The following is an 18843-nucleotide window of genomic DNA, read 5'->3' on the forward strand; positions in this document are numbered from 1 at the left end:
CGCTGCCCCTAAACTCATGAAGAAATTGGCAGATATATATTTCACAAAGGTTACTGCTTCAGCAGAATCCACCTTTTCTTTGTCTCCTCGGCAGTCGGCATTGTGGAAGTCGCAGCAGGGTGATCACACCTCTGCTTGGCTTCGGGCAGTCCCTATTTCTAGATTGGGTCAGACGATGAACGCTAAGACATACCGATGTGTGCTGTGTTATCGGATGGGTGTTCCGTTGTTCTTTGTCTCGACACCGTGCTCTGCTTGCTCTCGGGTTTTTACTGGGGATGTATTCGGTGACCATGCGGTGTCGTGTGCGGGCATTGTTGGTATTAAACATCGGCACAATGTTGTTCGGGATACATTTGTTGATATTTGCTACAGATCTGGGATTTCAGCAAGAAAGGAAGTTGACATAGGATTGTCTGGAGGGAATGACGGGGCCCTCACACCTGCTGATGTGTTACTTTATTCATGGGATCGTGGTCGAGATGTATGTGTCGACTTCACAGGGTCTTCTCCTTTGACTCAGACAGGGCTATCTGACTTTGTTCCGGGACGGGTTGTGGCTGATGCGGCTCATCGGAAGCGGGTTAAGTATGAAGCTCGTTGTCTGGCGATTGGATATGGTTTCATTCCCTTCTCCTTTTCTACGCTTGGGGATTTAGAGAAGGAGGCTGTTGCATTGCTGAAGCGGATTCAAAGGTTCTCAATGACGCAAGACATTGGGGCTCGTGCTGCAGCTCACATATTCACTAGGGTGGGCTTTGCTATAGCTAGAGGAGTGGGGGCTCAGATTGTATCTCGGCTTCCCACTAATTTATTGTAGGTTGTATGACTTTTGTTTTTAAGATAATAATAATAATAATAATAATAATAATAATAATAATAATAATAATAATAATAATAATAAAAACATATTTTTATTAAAAAAAAAAAGTCGCCGGAATCCGGCCACTTTTGGCCGGAAAATTTCTTGTATGGTGCTAAGTGCACCCATGCCAATACTTCAGGGTGTTTTGGCTATTTTTCTTAATTCAAGGTGCTGAGTGCATGCAAGCCAAAGTTCAGAGTGTTGAGGCCAATTTTGCCTATTTATAAACTAAATGTTCAAAATTTGTTATTGTTCATGTTTTTTACTAAATGTTCAAAAGTATAGGTGTGGTGCATTGCGATTATTCAGATTTTTTTTACTAAATGTTCAAAATTTGCGATGTTCAGATTTTTTTTACTAAATGTTCAAAATTTGCGATTGTTCATATTTTTTTTTACTAAATGTTCAAAAGTATAAGTGTGATGCATTGCGATTGTTCAGATTTTTTAGCTAAATGTTCAAAATTTGCGATGTTCAGATATTTTTACTACATGTTCAAAATTTGTAATTGTTCAGATTTTTTTATTAAATGTTCAAAAATATAGGCGTGGTGCACCTATTTCTACGTGCACCATGGTGCATATTAAAATTTGCAACCTAAAATTGAACAACTAGTTTATCGAGTTCACACAAATAATTTATGGAGCCAACCCATATAGAGTGGACCATAAAAAAGACCCGAATAAATGAAGCGAATACGGGTAAGACCATATAAACAAGTCTTATAACCACAACCAAAACCCTAAAATCATCTCCTTTGCCAACAAAACTCGCTCCTTCATTTCGTCTGCAGCAGCCGCTCGTTTTCCTGGGTGAGGAGAGAGAGAGTAAGAGAGAGAGTGAAGAAGAAGAAGAACAACAACATCAACAATGGAGGCTGGGAAAACTGTCAAGGATGTTTCTCCTCATGATTTCGTCAAAGCTTATGCTGCTCATCTTAAGCGCTCTGGAAAGGTTTCCCTCTTTCTCTTTCCTTCGTCTTTATTGATTTCGGATTGTGTGATTTGATTCTGTTTTATGATTTTAGATTCATGTTTTGTTCGACATTATTTATGATTAATTGATTTAGATTTAACATGTTTTGTTTTTTTTGAATATTAATTGAAGATTTGAGCTTGATTTTTGCCCCTATTTGTGTTTGATTTTAGGGTTTATAGATTTTTAGGGTTTAAAGGTATATGATTAAGGACCGTTATTGTGGTTTTAGGGTAGAGTATATGAAAGAACAAATTTGACAGATATAAAGTTTTGTAAAGATTTCTTCTTTTAAGGCTTTAGTTGCTGTTGGTTAGATTAATTTTGTTTAATCCAAGCTACATTTTGATTGGAAATGAGTATGATTCTGTAAATGAAGAGTTGAGTAATTTAAATGTGTAGATTATGTCCAAAAATTTGATGAATTATACCTTAAAATTGAATAAATAATACCCAAAATTAAATAAATTAAGGTAGAGATATGTCAATCAAGGCTAGGGTTGTGGTTTTTTGTTGCGGCATTTATCTAGTTCTAATACGAGAGTATTGCTTATGAGTCGGAATTAATTTGAATAAGCTAGGTTTTGATATGGTGCTTATGTTTCTGATTTGTGCTGTGTAGATGGAGTTGCCTCACTGGACTGACATTGTCAAGACTGGAAAGCTCAAGGAACTCGCACCGTATGACCCTGACTGGTATTACATTAGAGCTGGTAAGCGCATTTGTCGATCATTGTTTCATATCTTTTTCCTTTTAACTCCAATCTGTGTATGAAATCAAGTATTCCTGCTATATTCTTGTTAGAAACTAGTAAACATGTGAATATCTTCATTTGAATAGCAAGAGGAGCCGCATTCTACTTCGTTGTCAGACTTCTGCAGGTGTTCATATTCTTAGTAGTATTAACCTAAAGAGATGTTCATAATTTCAAGAGAATAACCTTGCTAGGTGCATTTTGAGGGTAGGTGTTGTGAAGTAGTATGCTGCTTGATACTTGGTTTTTTGATTGACTACTTTAGATACTTTGTGAATTGAAAATTGGCTTGCACACTGCTATTGCTTTGTCATTCTCGTTGATCATTCAGTTACTTTTTATACTGGATGGTAGCTCTATGATTATGATGCATAGTGTTTTCATAGCAGGATAGTGTTATAAATGCAATACATGTGTGATGTGCCTGCTAAATTTTCACATCTTTTAAAAACTGTGAACACATTGCTTGGACTGTGTGATTGTGTTTATAATGCTTATATTAGTACTTGTAGTTAATAAATTCTACTTTTTTGGCAGCCTCAATGGCAAGGAAGATTTACTTGAGGGGTGGACTTGGAGTTGGTGGCTTTAGGAGGATTTATGGAGGAAGCAAGAGAAATGGTAGCCGCCCTCCCCATTTCTGCAAGAGCAGTGGATCTGTTGCCCGTCACATTTTGCAGCAATTGGAGCAAGTGAACATTGTTGAAATTGACCCCAAAGGGTAAGTTATCTTTGCTTATAGCTATTTTGTAACAGTTGGTAGCTATGAGCACCATGGCGCATTCTGGCATAATTAGTTACAAATTGAGGAACAATATCAGTTTTTTCGAGTTGAAATCCTGAACTGAAGTTATTATTCTTAATCATGTCATGGCATTACCAGTAGAAGTAATGCATTTATAGCTTGTTGCTGATGTTAATTGTGTTTTAACATTTACAATAAGGATGTTAAGGAGTAGTGTATGTAGCTCGCAAGTAGTAATTCGCTAAAAAGCTAGTGGATAGTGTACTGATATATATGTTGTGTGTATCTTGCAGAGGAAGGAAAATCACATCAAGTGGCCAGCGTGATCTTGATCAAGTGGCTGGCAGAATTGGTGTCGAGGTGTAGGAAAGCTGTTCTGTGATCCTACAAATGCATCAATCATTTCGGAATCTTTTTATTACTTTCCAGTCAAATGGAAATTAGGTGTAGAGGGACGTAAATCAGATTTCTACCTTTGCCTATGTTTATTAGTTTTGTGATGCTGTGCTAGTTGTCTGAGTCAATTTTGCTATGAAGGTCGAAAGACACAGGGTTATTTTTTAGAAATATATCAACTTAAATTTTGGCTTTGTGTCTTGTGTTCATGCTACTTTTGTGACACCCATCTTCATTACTAACAATGACATGTTTGCATATCTATTCCGTATTACTTTGCTCGTCTTAGTGATAGTTACAGCAGGTGAGCAGTAGGTGATTTGTTCATGCTACTTCTGTGACACACACCATCTTCACTACTAACTATGACGTGTTTGCAAACCTATTCTGTACCAGATAATACGAGTGAGTATCAAATTCTCCCAGCCTTGATACTCATCTTGAATTTGAGTTGGAAGAACATAGAATCAATGTGTACCAATTTCTTGCATGCTGTTTGAGTGTTAATAATTTGATTTTACATGCAAGGAAAAAAATAGTTAGTTGTTAGGTTTGAATATGAAAACATCAGATACTTGTTCTCTCCGTGCAAGTCTCATGTGTTACAATTACGGATTTAAGCAAGGAGTGAATTGGTTCTCACTTGATGTTGGTGTTGCGTAGGAAACTCGGGGCTTCAAGATTGGTATCTGATGCAACGACAACCTTATAGTCGCAATAATTTGTGGGATCTTAGAACAATTAATTAATACAAGCTTTCTTGTTGTTGTCATGAATATTAGACGCTTGAATGCAAAGGAACTAGGTTGTGCTTGAGTTTTTTTTTTAATGAATTTGGCTAATTTCTGCCTTGCGGAAACGGTTAAGCGTAGTTTGTTCTTGCGTTGGTTTTGCCATTGATGAGAGATTAAAGCCTTAAGGTGGATGAGTTACATTTCTTTTGGTTCTTTTGTGGGTCTTATTATGAGAGGATTTGAGACAAATGAGGTAGAGGGAAGAGACTTGATGTGAGGGGAAAAGTCGCGGTGATAAATTTGAGCGCGGACTCAGCCTGTTTTGTTCACTGTAGTAAAATAAGATGACTAAAACAAAAAAAGAGTAAAACTCGATAATGGATCAAAGTTCATTTGATATGTTTAAAACTTGACCTTAGACTAAACTTGTTTATAACCCAATGCATTAAGGCATGTCGATTAAAATCAAATATGATTTGATTGGACCCAACCAGATTAAAAAAAAAAAAAAAAAAAAAAAAATGATTCAATCCCTTCGTTTTCATACTTGACTAGCTAGCCCATTAATCCCGTTTCTATCAATTACTTGATTATGACCCAACCTAATATGAATTTGAACTCATAATAAGTCAATAACCTTACTTTACTTACTACCCTACCAATTTTATCCAAAATTGAAAATGACCTTCCTCAATTAATATGAATCTTCCTATTAAACGCCCCTGAGGCGTTAGGTAAAGTATTATGTGAGGAATAAATGTTCAAAAGAGGCATTGTATTAAGGGACAAAGGGATATAATTAATGTTAATTTTAATCTAATTTTATACTCTTACTTTTTACTATCTTATTCAATACCCACAGGATGTTCGTTAGCTTTTGCCTTAATAATTTTGTATTGAAAGATTTGTAACACCACCTGATCAGCAAACAAATTGGAATTTAGCATTTTAGTCTCCATCTGTAGGACCTCCTTCTCGAAAAAGCCACATTTACCGACAGCCACGTGTCTCGAATTAACCGAGATTCGTATCTGTTAACCCAACCCCACCTCACCATTTTTCCAGACAAACTCTCAAGATTCTCTCTCTTCTCTTTTGCTCAAACAAATAAATAAATTAACCGAAAAAATCCAAAATTTTCAAATTAAAAAAACGAATTATTCGAAAAATACGAAAAAGAAAAAGCTTTGAAATTCGTTGAATAAAATAAACCTCCTTTGATTATTTTTTTACTAGGTTTATTTGATCTATATTTTCCCCTCTTTTCCTGCTTTTGTGCATACTGCTTTGCTTTAATTTGATTCCAATTTCTAAAAGTTTTCCTACAATATTCGATTTTGTGATCTTCGGCATTCATTTAGGGTTTCTTATTGCTCCCAATTTGTGGTAAGTTTTTCTTCTTGTTTATGATTTTGTATTAATTAGAACCAATTTTTTTGTTATAATTTTGCCGTTTGTTTGAATGATCGAGGGTTTATTTGCTATATTTTCTGGTTCATTTGTTAATTATTACTAAGTTTATGAAATATTGCTGTTAAAATGGCAGCATTTGTATGATTTTTGTTATGTACTCCATAATATGGCATGGCGAAGAATTAATTTGAGTTTTATTGATGTAAACTGGTTTAGAATTTTTAAATTTTGAGCAGAAATTGGACTTGGGAGTTATGTTTGTGTTACTTACTGATTGTAAAGATTGTAGTGATTGCAATGAAGTTGGTGTATTGTGACTAGAGCTTTGAACTTCTGATGCTACATTATAGTAGTAGTAGCCATCTAGCCGATGAGGCTCTCGAATTACTAGATGATATTATGATCTCTAAATTCCATATGAGCATTAGGGTTATGACTTGTATTAGCCAGAATTTGCATTGTGTGTTTAGGAAGAAATTACCGTGTTTTTGAGTTCTCGTGTTTCTCTTTGTTCTCCATTTCTAGGAATTGTAATAAGTTTCATTGAGCTGATTGATTAATGTTGTTTGGATGCCACTCGTATACACTATAAATTTATAAGCAATTGGTGATAAGTTAAATTATTTGTATTGCAGGATTTTCTGTTTCAATTGATCTTTGCTTTGGCGGTAATTTAGGTCCGGTGGGTGTTTGAGTACTACCAGTTTTTTTGGTTGCATAGAAGTAAGAGATTGTTGGAACTCTAGGAAAGTTAAAAAGTTACAACATAGAGTGACTATCCTTTGTGAAGATCTGATGGGACGGAGATTTTCAGATTAGTGTTACTTTGTTATGGGATGTGGGGTGAGTGGTGACTGAATATGTGATGTTGGTTGTTCCCTTGGTTTTAGTTTGGAAATTCGGTTGTAAGTTATTAAGGTGATTGATGAGATGTAATTGAGAGTTGGAGCTGAACCTCTTCGCTCTTTGTAGAAGTTAGTTTTGTATTTGTTGGCCCATCTATGTTGCAAAAGATTATTTGTTAAAGAAGAATGGATGATTTGTCTGAATGGTTGGTTGGCAAGAATGCAAGTGAAGTGTCCGATTCACACTTTTTTATCCTTTCTTGCTTTCTTGCTGGCCTGGTCGGAATCTTGACTATAGCATTCACTGCTTTTCAATGGAGAAGAAATATCAATTTGACTTGGATGAAAGCTATAGCAAGATCCAAAAAGAATCCGAAGACAAGGAACAAAGCGCCTGAAGCTCCACATTCATGGAATTTGGAATCTGTAACACGTGCAAAGAATGGGAATTGTTGTGTCTGCTTAAAATCCTTTAATCCTTCACAAACTCTTGGACCAATGGTGGCTTCAGACAGTTTTTATAACCGATGTAGCGTTTGCGGAGCAGCTTCTCACCTAGGCTGTTCCTCAAATGCACACAAGGATTGCAAGCGTGTATCAATGCTAGGATATGAACATGTTGTTCATCAATGGGCTGTTCGCTGGATAGAGATTACAGATCAAACTGATGAAACTTCTTTCTGTAGTTATTGTGAAGAGCCATGTAGTGCTTCTTTTCTCAGTGGATCTCCTATATGGTGTTGCCTATGGTGCCAAAGGCTAGTGCATGTTGACTGCCACACCAGCATGTCCAATGAATTTGGTGATGTTTGTGATCTCGGTCCTTTGAGAAGGTTGATTTTATCTCCACTCTTTGTCAGGGAATTAAGCCAGCCATCTTCTGGTGGAATATTGAGCTCAATTACTCAAGGTGCAAATGAAATTGCTTCCACTGTACGCGGACGCATTAGAAGTCAAAGCAAAAAGCATAAATATAAAAATGGTTCCTCTGTTGATTTGGGAGGTGGAAGCAGTGCATGTGATACATCAACGGATAATACTTCAGGTACTAGTGTAACTGTAAATGGATCACATACTATGGAGGACAATTGTAATGGTAGTGGCAGCACAGGAGATCAGAATTGTAATGGAGATCTAGATAAACACACAGATCTAAAGCCTGATCTTAAGAGAAGTACATCAATAACCCAGAAAGATGACCAGGTTGTTCAAAAACAGAGATATGTTATTCTTGATCTGCCAGCTGATTCAAGACCTCTCTTGGTGTTCCTCAATAAGAAGAGTGGGGCTCAGCAAGGAGACTCTCTTCGTGTGCGCTTGAATATGCTACTGAATCCAGTTCAGGTTAGTCGCTACATCGTGTTTCAAATCTATTTTTTTTTCTTTCTTTCCCAAATGATTGTCATTTTCTTCTAAAGTAAAGTGTTTTGCATAGCCCTTTCTCTCCTTTTCCAGAGAGTTGTTGTGTGTTAGATTTTTACTTATGCCTGGAATCCTGGATAATTTGTAAGGGTGCTAAACTCCACTTTGACAACCCTGTTTTTTTTCCTAATGTATGAAAACAAATGTTAGCGTGTAAGATGATGTTGGTTTTTTTTTTTTTTTTTTTCCCGAGATTATTGGTGCATTTATATATGATAATCTTTTATCAGGGCCGTCTTAAACTTTTTGGGGGCCCTGTGCGTATTACAAAATAGGCCCTCTAGTTACATATTTTATACGAATAGTTATTGCCATTAAGTTACGGAGTACAATGTGTCAAAAAAAAAAGTTACAGAGTACCATGGAGAAAATAATTTCAATTTAATTCAAATCAAAATATCACAAAACCTACCACTAATATTTCCAAAATTCATAGAGCTCATGATAATGGTGACCCAATCAACACTAATCAAAACCCCCAGTGACAAAATATAATTATAATGTTATCAAATTACCATATCTGAATCTGATATTAGAATCAGTGAGTAGGAAAGTAGAAGTTCAAATGTATCCATTTATCAATTGAATATGATAAGCAAAATTGGAAAAAAAAAAAATTTGAATGTTACCAGAAGGATTATTTTTCGAAGGAAGAGAGAAGAGTTAAATGCTTATTGAAAAGGTAGAAGAATTTATTGAAATTGGGGAGTTCCAATAACGATTAAATTGTTTAAAGATGGTTACCATTTACTCATTTAATGGCCGGAAGACAGAAATTACCAGGAAAAGGGATTTTTTTCCTTTTTTTTTCCCTTTAATAAAAACATTGGGCTTTCTCAGTTTTGGGGCCCCAATAAATTGGAGGCCCTGTTCAGTAGCACTTCTTGCACACCCTTATCTACGGGCCTGTCTTTTATTATTATCATTAAGCTGACAAAGTATGGTCATAACTTAAATAGATACTTGTTAAACTTTGTAATAACACTGAAAGGTCAATGTAAAAGTTCGTTGTGGAACATTGGGAGCAGCGTGTTGTGAGTGGTGAAGCTTGATTTCCCGTCAGAGTGGCTTCATTAGAAGTGGTTGGGTGGAATTTTAATTACAATTGGTGTTTCTTCATAATTTCAATAAGCTGCCTAATCTTTCTGATTTTTTTTTGTGTTAGTTACCTTTATTTGTAAATAATTATGTACAATATTCCACGGGTTTAAACAATGCTATGTGGGTGGAGGAGATGAGAAATTTAGAGTAATGCCACTATTCTGCTCTTCAAACCTTTGTTGTTTCCTCCTTTATATTGTGCTGATTTGGATCTCTGATTTAATATTCTGATTTTTTTGCCTGCTTGCAGGTTATTGAGTTAGGCCCAAATCAAGGACCCGAGGTTGGTTTGTACATGTTCAGAAAGGTGCCACACTTCAGAATTCTTGTATGTGGTGGAGATGGAACTGTTGGTTGGGTTTTGGATGCTATAGATAAACAGAATTTTATTTCTCCTCCCCCAGTTGCAATTCTTCCAGCAGGGACAGGAAATGATCTTGCAAGAGTTCTTTCTTGGGGTGGTGGACTTGGCTCAATAGAGAAGCAGGGAGGTCTCTGCAGCGTATTGCATGACATTGAGCATGCTGCAGTAACCATTCTTGACCGATGGAAGATAACAATCTTGAATCAGCAGGGGAAACAACTTCAGCCCCCCAAATATATGAATAATTATCTAGGTCGGTCAAAGCTGAGTCTCATATATATTTCCTCCTCCTACTTTGTACAGTTAAGTGGTCATGGTGTAGCTTCTTGCACTTCACTGCTATGGAAAAGCAATAAGTTTCTATGGATTTACTTTGTTCTGGGATACAATACCTTCACAATTCTTTAATATTCTTTTTAAATTTAATTTAAGACTTCTATCTCTCTTAATGTGGCCTCAAACTTTACACTAAGGGTGTATTCCCATGAGCTGAGCTTGACTGATCTGAACCTATGGTAGTTATAAATTGAACTTGGGTTACCCATAGGGCAGCTTTGTTGATTTTTTTCTTTTTTTTTTCCCCTATAATAATTTGTTTTTTAGTTGAAGAGAAAAGAGCCTAAGCTTGAAAATTTTGAGTTTACAGAAATTTTATTCGCTAGCCATGTGTGGTATGCTGCTGATCTAGTTCTACGTGCCATTTTTTAAAAAATATAACCTTTTTTATTGCACGAACCTAAGATTCTTTTGTAAATTTTAAATTATACATATACATTTTTTTACATCGTTCCTTGCCACAGTTTTTCTTACTCTTCACCATTCTGAACCCTAAAATGTTCCGTTTAATGGGGAAGCTGCTACGAGTAATTCTTCATATGCTGTGGCTAGTTGTCTTTTGATGATGTTATCTGTTGATGTGATTGTTGTGCTGTACAATATATTGTTATAATTGCTTATTAATGCATTTGTGCCATCACAGGGGTTGGTTGTGATGCGAAAGTTGCTTTAGATATACATAATATGAGGGAAGAAAATCCTGAGAAGTTTTACAGCCAGGTAAGCAACCTTTTTGCTATACTTTCTCATATTGCAGTAATTTTCTTCTATGATAGTTTCATATACAATGCAATGTTTACTCATTTGCACATGTTTCTCTCTACTCCCTCCTCATCACATGGCTCTTTAATCTCTCTCTCTCTCTCCCCCCCTCATCACACTAGCTCCTAAAATACCGTGCTTTTCCTACATGTTGCAATATCTTCATCACACTAGCTCCAAAAATACTTTGCTTTCCCTACATGTTGCAATAAGCAACAATGCTTTTCACATCTGGGTGCAGGTACTTCTGCAATATTATGAAATTGTCGCTGTTGGAACTATTTATGCTGTCAGAGATATTAATTGTTGATTTTTGAATGGATGTGATCAGTGGCAGTAACTATGGCTGGGCAGCCAAAGTTTAGGCTGCAACCAATAAGTTAAGATTCGGGTACCATGTAAAGCATAGAATTAAATTCAGTTTAGATAAAGGCCAATAAGTCTGATAAGTAATGAAAAGGGAAGGTTAGGATTATTTCACCTTCAAAAAAAAGTGTGGAATAAAGCGCAGATATGGGCCAATAAGTTCCAAGTAAGTGCTACACAAATTCAATACACAACAAAAATGGGTCACATAAAGGGCAATAAGTTCATAAGGATAAACAAGTTAAGATAACTTAGGTCAATGTTCTTTAGGTGCAAAGAATGACTCTTCAATATCCAAGATATTATTGGGCATGTTATATGGTTTCAGTATTTTCTTCTTGAATGTAACTTTGGCATCGACTCATTGCAACCAGGTTTCTTTTCATAAAAATGACTTAGGATGCTTATCTATTGAAGATGTCATCTTTTTTTTGTTTTTTTTTTGTTTGTTAAATTTTCCCATCCCCTGAAAAAATATCGAGATTCTGGAGGACTTTTATGTAACTTTTAATTCATGATAGTTTATTATTTTGTTGCCATTGTTATGTGAGCCCTACATTCAGATATAATGACTATAATCTATTTGGCTGATAGCTGTTAATTGTATTTTTGCAGTTTATGAACAAAGTCCTTTATGCGAAAGAAGGAGCTAAGATTATCATGGACAGGATATTTGAAGATTTCCCTTGGCAAGTTCGTGTAGAGGTAGATGGTGTTGAGATTGAAGTCCCGGAGGTGAGTATGGTGATTGAACTTGATATGGAGTGCTATTATTATTTTCTCCTTTATAAGCTTTTATAGCTTTCCAATCTACAGATTCTTAGTAGGATCTAATGGTCCTAACAGTCTGTTATATTCTTAATAATTTTAATGTATAGAAGTAATAGGAATGAAATAATTATGTACCAGTAGAGGGAGGATAAATATGAGTAGAGCACATGCTGTCTCTTGGAATGAGACAGAGATTATATAACTTGTATCATATTGGGGAAACTTTTATTTACTTCATGGGGCCTAAGAATAACCCTTTTTACTCAATCTGCTTATCACTTATAACTTGCTGAAGTCCTACTTGAATAGTTGAATCCCCCATCCCTTTAGTAACTTGAGTGATGGATCCTTTTTCATCAATGGATTGACTTATTCTAAGTCTCAGACTCTTAGTTGTTACACAGAGTTTGATGGGGTCCCTTCTTTGTTTCAAGCTGTGATATGGGTAATTAGGGCTAAGTCCATTTTGGGGTACAAGTGCCACATCATTGTTTTGGGATACCTTTGATGTTCAGCTTTGCATCCCTATATGTAATCTTTGTGTCTTACCTCATTGGAAGGGTGCTCTACTCTTTCCAATCTACATAATTATAACTGCTCTATTGGGTTGTAGGGTACCATTAATTCCACGCTGTAGATTTCTGCATGCTTTAAGTAATTGAGAATTGATGGAAGGAGATAGGACATGATGGTTTACTTGCTGCAGCATTTGTTCAGTCATGGACCAGTCTTAGTTGTTAAATTTACTGGCTGACCTGAATCTCTGTGAGTTGTCAGCTTTCATGATAAGATAAGCATCGTCCACTTAACCTTCCACTTGTATATAAGTCATGAAATTGTTAAGATAATTTATTGGGTGATTTCTGCGGTTTTCACCATGATGAGCCACGTGGATTAAAAATAATAGATTTCTTTGTTCGGATTTTAGATTGGTTACAAAAGTCTCAGGAAGAATTGTAAATCAAGCAGGTCATCTCATATCTTAAGAAATGGTTAGATATTATGCTATCATTATAGGAATTGGGCATCTTTTCCCTCATTGGCATCCGTTATGTTCCTGGTCTTCTCACAAGGTCTAAGGGGATCTTTAGTGCTTTGATTGGACACTGTTGGTTTTGGTTTTGCAACTACATATATTTTGTCTGCATTTTTCCATATTTTAGAATGACTCTAGCTAGACTGCATATGGTGATCTGTGATCATTGGATTTTCGGGGACCATGCGGAAGTATTAACAAAAGCTTTACAACATTACATTATTACTGAGATTTAGTTACTACTACATTACAACTTGAGTGCTAAAATTTTGGTAGGAGACTTCTAAACTGCACTTCTTATATTTTGTGGGGCCACTTAGCTTCCCCTATCATTTTTGGAGAGTACATGTTCCACACTCTACAGTAGTAGTATCTGGAAATAATTTGTCTGCGTGGCTCTGTTTCATTTTACTTGAAGTCAGCTGGAATTTTAAATTGGCTGATGTCAGTCCATATATTACTTGACCAGATCTATATTCCTTTTATTATTGATTTAATTAATTTATTTGTAAACTTCTCGTATTCTGGAAGTTACTTAAATTATTATCTGGTATCATTTGTGAATTTTACCACTATATCTTCAGATCTCTTTGTAACGCTTTGATTGCCTCTACAAGTCTACGTATGTTCATGCATTAATACATTGCTGTTTTTAGGACGCAGAAGGCGTTCTTGTAGCAAACATTGGAAGTTACATGGGAGGTGTGGACTTATGGCATAATGAGGATGAAAACTTTGGAAAATTTGATCCTCAATCAATGCATGATAAGGTTTTGGAAGTTGTGAGCATATCAGGGACATGGCATTTGGGAAAGCTTCAGGTAAAGTGGCATTTTCTTTCATATTGTATTGTTGTCTTTCAGGTTGATGCCCCGCTCTTTCCTGTGATATACTGAGAAAAGGGAATTGTCCACTGCATGCCTGCTTCCTTGGTCATATTTTTCTTGCTTTAGATGTTCAATTTTGTACACCATGAGGATTTAGGTCTTTAATCTCTTCTGGTGTATGTAAAGTCTCAGAAGGGATAGATATGATAGGAGATTCAGATATTCTGTCTTTAATTTCAGAGAACTAATCAGATAGTAGTGATTTCCCAGTCAGGAAACAAGTAGCTGTGAACACCAAAAACAACAGATTTGTGCTATTCATGCATATTTTCTCCATATCAGCTTACCCTTTTTTTTTTTTTTTTTTTTTTTTCAAATGATGCTTTATTGCAAGAATTTCTGGCCCAGTGGTTGAGGAATTTCCCCTCTGCAATACAGTAGGCATTGCATTCCCCCCCCCCACCCCCCCCCCCCCCCCCCCCCCCCCCCCCCCCCCCCCCCCCCCCCTATTCTTGTCCAAATATAAGCTTCCTTTCATTTGTCTTATGTTGGCTCTTTAATCTATTTCAACATAGATAAAAATATTGATTTTGTCTAATTATCTTCTTAGAGTTTGTCTTGCAGTGTCTGGTGATTTCTAATAATTTTGAACAATTTATTGATTTTCCTGTATAGTAATTCTATGAATGACTCCAAATTTTTTCATGTTACTTTGGATTGGTCTTATTAATAGCTTTAATAATATAAAAAAAGTGTTTAAACAATTGGGGTGCAGGTAGGGCTGTCCCGAGCGCAGAGGCTTGCACAAGGGCAAACCATCAAGATCCAGTTATTTGCTGCATTGCCTGTGCAGATAGATGGGGAGCCATGGTTTCAGCACCCTTGTACATTACAAATCTCTCATCATGGCCAGGTAACCCCTTTTCTACGTGTTTGGGTAGAGCCTCGACCCAACCCCCGATTTACTCTATTGTGCATTTGTGATTGCATGCAAAGCATATACTTCTTGCAGATGCTCTTAGTAAATTTGTTGTCCTTCTTAACATTCTTTTATTTGGGTAATTTGTGACCTTGGTGGTGAAACTTTATTGGAAGTCTTTGCTAAATTTTCTTTTAAGTATTCAGGCTGTTTGAGTCTTTGAAGACCTGGTTTGTTCAGAATGTGAGATTTGTGACCTTTATTAAATAGAAGACTAAGAGAAGTAATTGATCCAATGATGATCAAAGATCTTGGGTTGTTTAGGCTTAAGGGTCCGACTTTCCAGTTGTCAAGCTTCGGCAAAGACCCTTGTTGGGATTAAAGAGTAATGATTGATACAATGGGGTTTCAATTTTTGGAAAATAGAGACTTTTAATTGACTGAGTGTAATCCTTGCAAGACTGAACTGATGGTGTGTTATCAGGAAAGATATATTGGCCCATGCTATGAAAGGTTTGAAAATTTAAACAGATCTAAATGTACCTGATGTTTTGCAATATCTGAGCCTAGTTAAATGACAGTTGTTTGTTTGTTTTTTTTGATGATGCTATAATGGTTTGTTTGTTGATTTTTTGCTTATGAGTTATTGAGGTCATAGATCCTGATCTTTGATAGGATGAAGAACTTTGCCTGGTATGTTATGTGTGACCTGAGCTGATCATTGAATATCCTGAAGAAGGAAAAAAAAAAAAAAAAAGTGTTTCTAACGATTTTTTTTTTTTTGGGGGGGGGGGGGGGGGGGGGGGGGGGGGCAGCTGTAGTGCTGTACACTGAAAATGCACCAAATAATCTTCTGTCTAATATTAAGAAGATATGTTTTTTCTCTTTCATTTTGAAATAAAGAAAATATGAGCAAGAAGGTAACTCCTGTCAACTCTTGCTTATGGGGAAAGGTATTAGAAAAAGGAAGCATAATAGCTGATATATCAGAGTAGAATATTGCCACTTCCAGAAATTGATACCTTCTCAACTGAACTCTCCTTTTACATCTGGTTTCCTGTTTTACTTAGGTTACTTCTCTTACCTCTTGTGTAACTGGCTAACTGCTTCTGTCACTCTCTTGTTCCTAATATTGTTTTCCGCTTAAAGGGCATTCTCTTTTCTTTTTTATTTTATTTTATTTTACTATTTTCTTACATGACCAGTTTTCGCTGCGTAATATGATATATTGTTATGTGATTGCTTTCAGCAAGACTATTGTTTGGCTTTCATGAGAGTCCCTTCACTGAGTTTTACTGCTATGCTAAGACAAATTTTTAACCTGTTTGTGCTTAATGTAATTTTGCAGGCGTTCATGTTGAAGAGGGCAGGTGAAGAACCCCTTGGTCATGCTGCTTCGATACTTACAGATGTATTGGAAAATGCCGAATCCAGTCATGTTATCAATGCTGCACAAAAGCGAGCTCTTTTACAAGAAATGGCATTACGTTTGTCCTCATAGTCTTTCCAGTGACCGGTAATTTGTATTATGAAATTTTTGGTGTATAGCTAGCTTATTTTCTGTTGTAGATTGTCGATGTAAGGTTTGCTCTTTTCTCAGGAATCCTTTCCTTGTGTTTTGAGGGGAATTTTTGTTTTTCTTTTCCCTTGATTGCTGAATGCATTATCTGGTATGTACAGTATCTCTTTTTTTTAACACAAAAATGGTTCTCATTGTAGATTCTTTGAAAGAGATTATTAGTAGTAGAAACTTTATATCCCAATGCAAATTTCGGCCCCGAGATCATCTCTATCATCTTCTATTTCGGCCTGGAGATCATCTCTGTTACTTTCTATGTTTGGAGTAAAGTGGTACTTCTTACATGATACCAATTAGCTGTTATTTGTCATTTAAGCTGCCTTTGTGTATGTTAACTTCCGTAAGGTTCATATGTTTGCGCCCTAATTTTGCCTAAAACTTTGAAGTGTAAGACTAAATTATACTTTATGTTTAGTGCTTTATAGATAGATCATTGACTAATGTAAAAGTACCACTTTATAGTTGACGCCTTTTCTGAGTAAGAAAATTGAGATTGAGAAATTGATTTTCTTATTGACGTTAAACATTACACTTGTTGCTTTAAAAAGGAGTTGATTGATAGTGAAAGATTGGAAACTTTTAGTAGCCTCTGAGTGATGAAGTAACCGAATTAGTCATTTTGACATAAATTCCACCCAAGAAGATACTTGGCATTTATTTTACCAAAATAATAATAATAATAATAAGAGTAATGTTATATGTAGCCCTAAGGGTTTTATATAAGCATTAAATATACTCTTGGAAATTGTATAAAATTAGGAATTCATGACAAAAACACGCGTAAATCAGTGTTATTGTGTTTATATTTTGATGATTTCTTAATTTTTTACGATTTTCAAGTGTAAATTTAATGTTTATATGTAGCCCTAAGGGTAATGTTATATATAAAAAGAGCAAATCAGTGCATGACTTAAGAGCAATAAGAGCAAAACTGACCAATGAAATTTCCCTTTACGATGCACTTAGGTGTATATAACTAATTTCATGAAAATACTCATTTTCAACAAATTGTTTTTTTTTTTTTTTGTTTTTTTTTTTAATAAAAATAAATAAAATTTTGTTCAACAAATTTTATGCTTGAACGTCAACATTTGTCATTTGTTTCCTTAAAAAAAAAAAAAAAACATTTGTCATTTGGCGCAGATCTATGGCACACAGTAAGGCCCAATCACGTTATTTTTCCAATTTATTGAGTCAAATTAAATTCATGATTATTATTAATTAATGTGGGTTTCTTAACAAAACCGTCACTTTCTTTGAATAATTTTGTATAACTAACTAATTAAATCTAATGGCTTTGATCACACTCTATATCACCTTTCCAACCCCAACATTATTATGAACTTTGTTTCTGTCCTTTCAAGTTTTCTTTCTTTTGCCTTATTTTATTGGTATTACACTAATTACTAATTGAGTGCCATTATGATTTGATTTCCCTTATTTGTTATGCAATTGCTTTTATTAGTGTCCTATTTTGTTATGAGAATTTTCACCACACAAATTAGTTATACTTTTCAAGGTACATCATTTATTTTTTATTTTTACTCGTTTAATTTGCTTATCAGGTAGTATTAGCTACAAGTGAGCATATATTATGCATAAGGTACAACCGACTAAATATCATTACTGTTTTTCTTTGCTTTTATTCCATAACATTACGTGCTTCACGAGATTTTGTGGTGGCTTATTTTTACCAAAATCATCCTTCATAAGGAGAATAGGTGTGACTGACTCATATAATCTAATCAATCTATTGCACGCATTAGATTTGTTCAAGTGCAATTCTTGGTGCACAACAACGCTTTTTTAGAATGTCATATGTTAAATAATATAGTGGTCACATGTTTAGGTACGCGATTGTACACCTTTAACGCCGTCACCTATTTGTGAAATACGTGATTACTTAATCTTTATACGTCAATGTAAAAATTTAATATGTTCTAGGTGTACACTAATAATTACCATACGGAGTAGCAATTAAATGAGATTCCTTATTTTTAAAGCCCTTACCAAACTGTGTACTAAGCTACTAACCAACAAGTAACTAGACTAACAACAGGACATAGATCCCCCCCCCCCCCCCCCCCCTTCTATTTGGAATATTTATTTTACCCTTTTTTTTTGGTGAAAATCTTATTACTATTTTGTTTGACCTTCATGAGTTGGTATTCCTAAAAAATTGCCATGTAATTTCAAAAAATTTTAATCTTGTAACTTAACTAACTTTATTAATGAACATATTGAACAAGGGATTGGACTGCCGTTGGAGAAGAATGTGTGACATAAAATGTTGTACTAGAATTTTTAGTCAATTCAAAGAATTTTAAGTTTTAATTTATAATTTTTTTAAATTATTTTTTTGAGCAATGCACCCACAAGATTGCTAACAAGTTAGAGGAGTTCTAGGACTCTAACTGTTAGAGTATAATCGTCCATTTACTTTTACCGTATTTGAAAAAAATAATATCATAACACATGTTGGTATTTCATTATATTTTAAATAGTATCACCATGATACCAACCACCTTAATCAATGATACCAACGAACATAAAATTGTTTTGTTGGTATCGATATAATTTGTTGTTGGTATCATGTGAAATAACAACGTGTGTTGTTAGAGTCTAACAGTTA

The 18843-nt window shown here is 35.3% G+C and overlaps 2 protein-coding genes across 4 annotated transcripts; both read left to right on the plus strand.

Moving 5' to 3' along the window:
• The first annotated feature begins 1608 nt into the window (after positions 1-1608).
• On the plus strand, positions 1609-3932 carry LOC145601315 (small ribosomal subunit protein eS19z). Its single transcript, XM_081657317.1, has 4 exons — positions 1609-1819; positions 2463-2553; positions 3133-3316; positions 3634-3932. Exons 1-4 carry the CDS (start codon positions 1736-1738, stop codon positions 3704-3706), a joined length of 432 nt encoding a protein of 143 aa, XP_081513443.1. The 5' UTR covers positions 1609-1735; the 3' UTR covers positions 3707-3932.
• Positions 3933-5540: 1608 nt separating this feature from the next.
• Positions 5541-16410, plus strand: LOC145601325 (diacylglycerol kinase 1-like). Of its 3 annotated transcripts, XM_081657340.1 has the most exons (9): positions 5541-5856; positions 6519-8072; positions 9502-9868; positions 10595-10671; positions 11695-11814; positions 13543-13707; positions 14489-14626; positions 15981-16148; positions 16233-16410. In XM_081657340.1, the coding sequence occupies exons 2-8, from the start codon at positions 6915-6917 to the stop codon at positions 16131-16133; spliced, it is 2178 nt and encodes a 725-aa protein (XP_081513466.1). In that variant the 5' UTR covers positions 5541-5856; positions 6519-6914; the 3' UTR covers positions 16134-16148; positions 16233-16410. The 3 variants fall into 3 exon arrangements, with proteins under 3 accessions (XP_081513466.1, XP_081513453.1, XP_081513460.1); XM_081657327.1 differs by having other exon boundaries at positions 15981-16410; XM_081657334.1 differs by having other exon boundaries at positions 6561-8072; positions 15981-16410.
• The last annotated feature ends 2433 nt before the right edge of the window (positions 16411-18843 follow it).

The sequence above is a fragment of the Chenopodium album genome, chromosome 2 (assembly GCF_948465745.1).
Source record: "Chenopodium album chromosome 2, dcCheAlbu1.1, whole genome shotgun sequence".
NCBI lineage: Eukaryota > Viridiplantae > Streptophyta > Magnoliopsida > Caryophyllales > Amaranthaceae > Chenopodium > Chenopodium album.